At 30.7% G+C, this 10,111-nt stretch overlaps 1 protein-coding gene across 1 annotated transcript; it reads left to right on the top strand.

Moving 5' to 3' along the window:
- The first annotated feature begins 932 nt into the window (after positions 1 to 932).
- Positions 933 to 4,121, top strand: LOC136206004 (auxin-responsive protein IAA16). The gene is made up of 5 exons (XM_065996894.1): positions 933 to 1,368; positions 3,013 to 3,257; positions 3,390 to 3,528; positions 3,622 to 3,683; positions 3,784 to 4,121. Exons 1-5 carry the CDS (start codon positions 1,097 to 1,099, stop codon positions 3,819 to 3,821), a joined length of 756 nt encoding a protein of 251 aa, XP_065852966.1. The 5' UTR covers positions 933 to 1,096; the 3' UTR covers positions 3,822 to 4,121.
- Positions 4,122 to 10,111: the final 5,990 nt, after the last annotated feature.

The following is a 10,111-nucleotide window of genomic DNA, read 5'->3' as shown; positions in this document are numbered from 1 at the left end:
ATATATATAAAAAAGCTACTAGTGATTTACCCATGAAACACAATAAAAGATAGGTATAATTTTTTTTTTTTTTTTTTGTAGAAAAAAGATAGGTATAATTGAATTGTTGAAAGGATGGAGAGATAAGGATTTTAAATTTCTGTCCTTTTTGCTAAACAAAATAAAAAGTTGCTACACTCTTTTAGAACGACAACCACATTATTTAGGTAATGTCTTATTAATAAGAAAAGGGAGAAATAAATCATTATGACTTAGAATAATTATCCGATTTAAAGTTATAATTGCAATTGGATTATTAAAATTTTATATTTCAATGGTGAAAACACACCAAGTAATGGTACTTTGTTAAAAATAAAATAACCATAGAAGGCACCTCATAAAAGGTAAAGACTATGCTTACTTTGTTTTTTATAAAGTAAGGCTTACTTTGTGTGTTTTTACCATTGGATTAATTCTATACTCCATCATCCAATAGTGAAAACACACCAAGTAATGGTACTTTGTCAAAAACAAAGTAACCATAGAAGGTACCGTCATACAACTTTGCCAACACATAACAAAAATTGCGCTGTCTATATAAAAAAAATCAAAATTTACAACTAAATATGTATTTTTTTAAGACATTTTGTAATTTATATATTTATATATTTTTTTAAAATTTATAATTACGAATACAAATTATAGAGAAGGACTATAATTAAAGAGTGATTATTGAGAAATAGGTGGCTGGCGAACAAAATTAAAGGCAACATTAGAAAGCCAACCAGGCATGTCAATTGTCCACTAATCATTTTAATTATTACGTCATTCATTACATCATTACCCCGACAAAACCGTAGACTGTCCAACAACCTGTACCGTCCATGTGGCATCATCATAACCGCGTAAAGTTCCAATCCTATACCTTATATTATCCCCAGCTACAGCTAATTTCGCCCCTTCTTTCTTCTCCTCCTTCTTGGTCACACATATCTCCTTTGCTCCCCTATTTCATATCACATAAAATTAAAATCTCCAAACCAGAGACAGAAAGGAAGACAGAAAGGAAGAAATTAGTACCGGAAAAGTTAGATCGGAAGCAGAATTTACCGGAAGTATGAGTAGTGTAACGGAGGTAGAGCGCGGTAAATATTCGATGATTAATTTCGAAGAAACGGAATTGCGACTTGGATTACCAGGCGGATGTAATGGAAATGACGGTGATCTGAGTAGTAAGAGTAATGGAAAGAGAGGATTCTCTGAAACTGTGGATTTGAAGCTTAATTTTTCCAGTGAAGAATTAGGGAAAGATGTTGGAGAAGATGAGAAAATCAAGAAGAAAGATGATGTTCCTGCTGCTTCTCATGATCCTGCTAAGCCACCGGCCAAGTAACTTCTTTTTCTTTTCTTTTTAGATTTTCAGTTGTTCTGTAACTTTTGGATCTGTTTTTTAGCTTTTCTAGGATAACTTATAGATTTAGTCATGGAGTGAATTTACCCTCAACATACAAATTAGTAAATTAGTGTAATTTTTACAACAAATATTTAACACAAGGTGCAATTTTAATAAAATCAATTGAACTAGTAAAATCTTAGATTTAGAGATCAATAAGTACTAACTTTTATCATATATTGCAATTTAAACCATAAATGAGTTTGTAAGGATTGTCGTACTATGATAAGAAAGATAATTAAGAGGCAACAATAGCTTTTATAGTAATCTTTGAAAGATTTCGAGCTTCATCGATGTAAAATGATTTTTTTTTTTCAATATGTAACCTTTAAATTGCATAGGTTGTATTATAAAATTGTATTATCGAGTAAATATTGGATTTAAAATAGTACTCTTTCGTTGCATAATAGATATCTTTTTTGTAGAACTTTTTTTACACCAATGTTTTGAATTAATCCATATACATTAATTGACTTTTATCATACATAACTCTATTTAAATTGCATTTTTTACTTAGATAAAATTAATTAATGGATACAACTAATACAAATAAAGTCTTTTGATTATAATTAATTACATTTTTAAATTCTTGTACCTTCATCTTAAAAGACATCATCTATTATGAAACAAATGATGTACTATTTTAAAATTACGTCAAAACTAAATCATACTTACGGTTGTAAATGAGCTGAGCCGTTTATGAGCGGTTTGATGTTCGATTTGATTTATAAACGAACCTAGCTTAAGCATGACAAAACTCCGCTTGAAAAATTGCAAGCAAGCTCGATTATACATTCCAAAGAAGCTCAATTATCATGGTTCGATTATTATTTTGATAATAATAATAATATTTTTTATAAAGGAGAAAATGAAAAACAATGTAAGTTTGTATAAAGTTTAGTTTTGTAGGCTTCAAAACTATGTAGTTTTGTGTTAATTTTTTTTTAAAATTAATATAATTAATGAGTGTTTGCAAGCGAAGTTCATTAACTGAATTAATGAGTTGCTCGCGGGTAAATCTCGTTAACAAACTCGTAAATAGCTCACAAACAGAATGTTAAATTTAAATTCAAGTTCGAGCTTCATCATTTTTTTTTTGACGAGCCGAGCTCGAGCTGGTTAGAACTCAATTCGGCTCGACTCGATTACAGCCGTAATTGTAATAATCTGCTAACTTAAATTTCTATCTTATCCATTTAAGGAGTTGTTTAATTAATTGCTCATGATCTGGCATCTTCATCATTTGTGGAGTTGTACTAGTTAATCTTTATTTAAAATAATATTTATTAATTCTGGACCAATATTGGTGGAGGAATCTGAGAAAGATGGAGTGGATTATTTACTTTCCCTTGAAATCTTAATGGCTTTGGTTGGTTGTCGGGAGCAGAGAAAAAGAACAAAACATAAGGAATCTCAACTCAACTTTTCTCGACAGCCAAACAATTAAACATAAAAGGAAAAATATAAAGAAAGTCTACAGCTAACCAAACCAAACATTTCACATGTCAAATAAATCTATATTTTTATTTTTTTGATATCATATTATAAAACTAATTAATTATTATTATTTTTTAATTCAGGGCACAAGTGGTGGGTTGGCCACCAATTAGATCGTTCCGGAAAAATGTGATGACTGTCCAGAAAAACAGCACCGAGCAGGGCGCCACCAGCTCAGCTGCCGGTGCCGGTGCCGGTGCCGGCGCAGCTTTTGTGAAAGTTAGCATGGACGGTGCACCTTATTTACGAAAAGTGGACTTGAAATTGTACAAAAGCTATCAAGAACTTTCTGATGCTCTAGGCAAAATGTTCAGCTCATTTACCATCGGTAGGTATTTAATTTGGGAATAAAGTGTATAAATATTTCTAACTAGGAGTAATTTTATCTCAAATGTTTAAAATGGTGCAATCTTACCCAAACGTTAGCGAGACTCAATTTCAATTTTTTTTATTCTTTAAGGAAATTGTGGATCACAAGGGATAATGAAGGACTTTATGAATGAAAGCAAATTGGTAGATATATTGAATGGTTCTGAATATGTTCCAACTTATGAAGATAAGGATGGAGATTGGATGCTTGTCGGAGATGTCCCATGGGAGTAAGTTTTTTTTTTTTTTTTAATTTATAAATTTATTTAATTAAATAACTCAATTAAATTAAATTAATTAAATTAAATTTTTAATTTTTACAGAATGTTTGTTTACTCATGCAAACGACTAAGGATAATGAAGGGATCAGAGGCAATAGGACTTGGTTTGTAATTTGTATCTCTGACCATAATTAATTAATTAATTAATTAATTCTAATATTTAATTAAATTACTAATAGTATTAATTATTATTGTTAATTGCAGCCCCTAGAGCTGTGGAGAAATGCAAGAACAGAACCTGAAGTTTTATTTTTTATTTTTTACTTTTTTTTTTTGTGATTTGTTTTTTGATGGTGAACTCCATGTTTGTAAGATGGAAGGAAAGCAAGCAGGCCGGCTCAAAGACGGAATGAGCAAGGAGTTTGAATTTTAATGTCTCTGTACCATGTTTTTTTTTTCTTTTTTTTCTTTCTTGTGGGGTTATATATAAATAGATGAGAAATATGTTGGAAGATTTATTAGGGACAGCAAGTAATAAAATAATAAATAGGAAATGTTTATATATAAGACCTCCTTTTTTTAATTGAATATTGATTTTTCAATTTATATAGTGATTGATTGAAGAATGAATGGGGGGAGATGCAATGGATGTAAATAAGTGAGAAGATAAGAGCATGTGGGTGTTGTCGGGGCAATTCATAGATTGATGTGATGTGGGGTGGGCAGGGCGGTCTTAAACTTTTTGGGTCCCGTATTAATTTTTTTTTTTAAACCTTAATAATTAATAGAATTTTATATTAAATTTTATAAATTTTGAATGGTTGAATATCTAAATTACATATGCATTTAAGGATGGCAACGGGTAGTGTACCCGCGGGTACCTGACACTACCCGATTTTAATGGGACTATCCGTACCCTGTATAAAAGGGTATGGGCTAGGTATGAGATCAAAATCATTACCCGTTAAGATAATGGGGTGGGTATGGGAATACCCCCTAGGGTACCCGGTACCTGTTATAAAAAAAAATTATATTAATAAATATCATTGTTTTTTAGATGCAAGACGTGAAATTTAAACCCCAATCATTTATTTTTCAACAATTGAGTGATACCACTAAGCTACTTTATTCTTATTAATTAAGGTTCAATTTATTCAATATTTAGATTGATGATTTATTAAATTTATAGTTTGTTAAATTTGTAATATTTTTTTTTATTTATTGATTCTTAAAGGGTAAGGGTACCCACGAATTAAATGGGAAGGGTACGGGATGCAAAAAGTATATTCGTTAGGGTAATGAGACGGGTACGAGCAATTAAAAAATAAAAAGGTAAGGGTTTGGGAATGGCATTACCCACGGGGTACCCTACCCGTTGCCATTCCTATATGCACTCAATATAGTGAAAAAGTGTAAATAAATCTTATTACATTATGTTATTGTTTTTTAATTTAAGCTAATATCTACATTTGACTAAGCACATCTTAAATTTTAGAGCCCTCATTATTTTGAGGCCCTGTGCGGAAGCGCTCCTTGCACATCCTCATCTACTCCCTTGGGGTGGGGTGGGGTGGGGATGCTATGTTTTATTTCTGAAACTTGCCCCTACAATAGTACGAGACAAATACTTAAAAAATAAATGGATAAAAGTTTGAGATTGACATTATCGTTGTTATTTTATCCGTTGCTATTTCTAGGCAGGAACGACTCTAAAGTGACTCCAGCCCCTCTTAAAGACGTAAGATTCCTAGTTTTTATATTCTCATATTTATATAAATTAAAATTTAATGAGCTTTTTATAGAAAAAAATGAATAAAGTCGTTCTGGGGTGATGTCGCACGCAAATTGTATTGTATTAGATAAGTTAGAGCCTAAATCTGATAAGTATGTCTTCATTGGATAATTAAAGGAAATTGTGAGATATTATTTTTATCATCTAGATGAATAAAGAATAATTGTATCCAAACATCATGTTTTACTAGAGAAAGAGTTTCTTTTAGAAAAACATGTATGAAATGTGATTGAACTTGGGGAAGTTTAAGAACAAAATGAAGAACATTATGAAAAATTAGAAGAGATGGTGGGAGCCCAACTTGTAATCTATTCGGTGACATCGGAGACACAAGTACCTTGTAGGTCTATTAGGACTCCTCAAATCGTAGAAAGAGATAGATTTCTAGTGGGAGACGATGACATACTTGTTGTAGATGACGAGCCTACAGACTATGAGGACGTCCTTAACCAGACTCCAAACAAATGATTAGAAGCCATGAATTTTAAAATGGACTCCATGTACCAAAACCAAGTTTGGAACTTGGTGGATCCACTTGATGAAATTATTCCTATAGGGTGCAAATGAGTCTTCAAGAAGAAGACCGATATGAACGTGAATGTTAGTACCTATAAGGCAGTGATATAGTTAAAGACAAGGTATTGACTATGACAAAACCTTTTCTCCTGTAGCTATATCAAAGTCCATTAAAATTATGCTTGCTATTATCGCTCATCATGCTTATGAAGTTTGATAAATGGATGTCAAAACAGTTTCCTTAACAGAAAGCTGTTTGAGGATGTATATATATGATGCAGCCTGAAAATTCCATATCGGATGATGCAAAGAAAATTTGCAAACTTCAGAGGTCTATTTATGGAGTCAATCAAGCATCAAGGAGTTGAAGCAAACGTTTTGATTAAACCGTAAAGGACTATGGTTTCGAGCAAAACTTTGAAGAAGTATATAAGAAGATTCATGGGAATGCTATTGTATTCCCAATGTTATACGTGGACAACATTCTTCTTATAGGAAACAATGTTGCATTTATGAAATCGGTGAAGGTTTGGATGTCCAGTGTTTTCTCCATGAAAGACTTAGGTAAGGTAGCTTATATTTTGGGAATTAAGATATATATAGAGATAGATCAAATAGGTTGTTGGGACTCACCCAATCTACATATATTGATAAAGTGCTAAAGCGTTTTCACAAGACCTGATGTCACCTTTGCATTTAGCATGCCGAGTCGATTTCAGGCTAATTCGAGTGATTGTCACTGGTTTGCTGTCAAGAACATTATTAAATACTTGAGAAGGATTAAAGATATGTTGAAGTTGGTCTTTAGAATACAAGTCCTTAAGAAGAAATGAACAATGTGTTGAAGTTGGTCTTTATCCCACACCCAAGTATTGCTATCATCCTTGAGCCCTTCAATTTTGTTTCATCTTCTTCGAACCATTGTCGATGTGTGAAAGAAATTAGTATTTATATCTCCATGAATGACCCACTTCAATCTTGACTTTTGGAAGCACATGGTTTCTTCTTATTATTAAACCTCATTCAACTGTGCAATTAAGTTTTGTTTCAAGCGAATCTGACCCTTGATTGGGTCAGTATCAATAGTCCTCTAAACACCACCCATACGAGTTAATAATCTTTTCTTTTTTCGTCTAGAGGATAATGCCAAAAAACATAGCAGTTCCAATTCTGAATACATGGAGTCTATCTAAAAGGCCACCCACAATTGAATTGTGCTTGTTCCAATCGTTCCTCAAAAAAGGGACGAACCGACTGTCTTGGAACCATGCTGCTTGGAAACTAGAAGGGTGATTTCTGACATCATGTTCTCAAGTGCTGCATGTAATAAAGAGGGCAGAGAGATCCGAATTATTTCTTGGGAGGTGTCTCACAAAAGCTTCCGGAAATAATAAATACCATTTATCGTCACACATTGCCCTATCCGAACAGCAATTAACACGAGTGCAAGGTGTTATGCCTCTATGAATTTTATTTTTTAAATGGCTATGTTATTATTATTAATTACTTTCAATGACCTCTTTAGTTTCTTAACCTTTTTGATTTTTTTTTTTCGAAATCTATTTTTTCTTACTTTTGAATCTCTAAAATCTTAATTTTTAAATTAAATTTTAATTTATAAAAATTATAAAACAATAAAAAATATTTATAATTTTTAAGAAATTGTTTTTAAATTTATAAAACAGTAAAAATGTCAACTCTTTTTAGACTAAGCATTTTTAATTTGTTAGCATCCATGATGTTTCCATAGAGCCCATGAGAAAATTATCTCTATCTGGGATGTCTATAGGTCCACTAATATTGAGCTGTGTCAGGTTCTATAGTTGGGCCTAGATTTTGCTTTTCTTACAACAAACAATATAGTTGAAGAGAGGCTTCTTATACACAGCTGGATTCAAAATATAACATAGGACTAATACATAACTCTTTATTCGTATCCGATTGCAATCAATAACCCTATTTCTCAATAGAATTTATTGGATGCAAAAAGTGAAGGACACACTCTGTCATGTGTTAAAATACTCATCACATGTTAATAAGAAAATGTGAGATAAATAATTAGAAACTTTTAAAAGTTCGGAGGATAGTTGAATTTTAGAGTTATTGAATGCAATTGGACAAAAATAAACGATCGAATACAATTAGAAATATGAGGTTATTTCCTACCAAAAAAAAAAAGAAATATGAGGTTATTGATGATTACACTTGAATAAAAATAGAGGATCATTTAGAACTTTTAAAAATTCATAGGGCAGTTGAAATTTTGAACCAAATATAAGAAGTAACATATATATTAGGTCCATGAAATATCACAGAAAAGTAAATTATCAAGAATAAATTTTAAAAATTTTAAGAATTAAAAAACACATTAATACATTTTGATACTAAATAAGTATTAACGTAAAATAGAAAGAAAAAAAGGAAAATAGTTTCAAAATGAAAAAGAAAATAAAATTGAAAGATAAAAGAAAAGAAAGAATTGGTGTATTTTATGTAAATATTATATTATATAAATAAAATAAGGTGCAAAAATACTCTTAACGTTTATAGGTAGGAGCAATTTTATCCTTAACGTCTAAAATGATATAATTTTACCCATAATGTTGGCAAGTTGAATGAATTTCAGACAATATTATAAAACATAAATAAATGTTTCTTTCTGATTCTACACCAATTGAGTTTTTTATGATTTAATAATAGAATTGAAGATTAATATTTTAAAATTCGGTGAAATATTTGATTTTTTTTGTCCAACTCGTACAAAATATATATTATATTTTTAATTTTTTTTTTACGTTTAATCATATGTTTGTGATCTTTTACTAATGAGTAATAAAATGATATATGTGTGAAGTGTATAGGAGAAGATTCATAACCGACAGGTGGATGTATCAAATGAGTCATAACCCATTTAATAACCCACTTAATCTATAGAATAGATGAGTTGGATTGACCTATTTATAAGTTGGATACCATGAACGGGTTAACCTATCTAACCCATATAATAAATGGGGTGGATTGTAAGTTAGTTGGGTTGATCCATCACCCATTTCATAATTTGTGAAACATGAATAAAAAACCAAAAGGACATGAAAAATGAGAAAACTAAAAAATGGGGAAAATGGGAAAACATGAAAATGTGAAAATTAGAAACGTGAATTTATATAAAATTTTAAGCTGATAAAATCAACGGTTAATTTAAAAAAAAAACTATGTGGTCTCATGTTTTTTAATATCGTACTTGGGGTTTTTTTTTTGTCCAAAAAATAGCGATGCAGTTTCCGTCGTAAGCAAATTCGCGATAAATCTTTTAACACTGTTAAAATGCATGAGTATTTTCCTCAACCTACTTCTCTCTTTTTTTTTTCTAAAATTCCAGAATTCTCGAATACCAGTAATTCCTAACATTCTAGAATTTCATAATCTAAAATTTCAGTATTTTCTAAAATTTTAGAATTCTGAAATTCCATAGTATTTTCTGGAATTTCAGAATTTTCTAGAATTCCATAAAATACTAAATTAATTTCATTATTTTCTGAAATTTCAGAATTTTGAAATTCTAGAATCTAGAGTTTCAATATTTTCTGAAATTTTAGAATTATGGAATTCCAAAAAAAAGACTGGAATCCCATAATTCTGGAATTTTCTAGAATTTTAGAATCTAGAATTCTAAAATTCTGAAATTCCATTGGAATTACAAAGTTTTTTCCATTTTTATACTTTTACGTATTTTTTATTTTTTTATTAAATTTTATTAATTGGATTAAATGAGTCAATCCATGTAAACCATTTAATAAATAGGTTCAATCATGTTAATCTATATATATAGATAGGTTGTCCTAACCCATCTACTAAATGGGTTGGATTGGGTCAACCTATTTACCCATTTTGACACCTCTAAGAAATAGTGAGTGACTAGTATTTTTAAAAGGATAAGAAAAAATGAAGTAAGATTTTTAAAAAATAACGAAAAAATTAATATTTTATGGTAAACAGCTAGATGTTGCTATTTACCGCTCCCAAATTACTTATCACCGTCTCCATTTAGACAATTTTGCCGTTTTCATAATTTTTTTTCAAAATTGATTTTTTTTTTTTTTGGAGAGAATCCGCATGTTTTATGCCTAGGCGGATGAATTTTCCGCCTGGCCTATGGTCAGGTGGGATGAATCTCCCGCATGGCCTATGGTCGGGTGGGATGAATCTCCCGTCTGCCTATAGGCCAGGTTGGAGATTTATCCGCCTAGGTATAAATTTTTTTATGAAAAATCGTCCAATTTTTTG

This window comes from Euphorbia lathyris, chromosome 9 (assembly GCF_963576675.1).
Source record: "Euphorbia lathyris chromosome 9, ddEupLath1.1, whole genome shotgun sequence".
Classification (NCBI taxonomy): Eukaryota; Viridiplantae; Streptophyta; class Magnoliopsida; order Malpighiales; family Euphorbiaceae; genus Euphorbia; species Euphorbia lathyris.
The sequence above is the reverse complement of the archived record's forward strand: the minus strand, read 5'-3'. Positions and strand labels throughout refer to the sequence as shown.

Coding starts and splice junctions, on each gene's coding strand:
- LOC136206004 (XM_065996894.1), top strand. CDS start 1,097: ATGAGTAGTGTAACGGAGGTAGAGCGCGGTAAATATTCGATGATTAAT. Junction 1,369..3,012: donor CCTGCTAAGCCACCGGCCAA/GTAACTTCTTTT, acceptor TTTTTAATTCAG/GGCACAAGTGGTGGGTTGGC. Junction 3,258..3,389: donor GTTCAGCTCATTTACCATCG/GTAGGTATTTAA, acceptor TTATTCTTTAAG/GAAATTGTGGATCACAAGGG.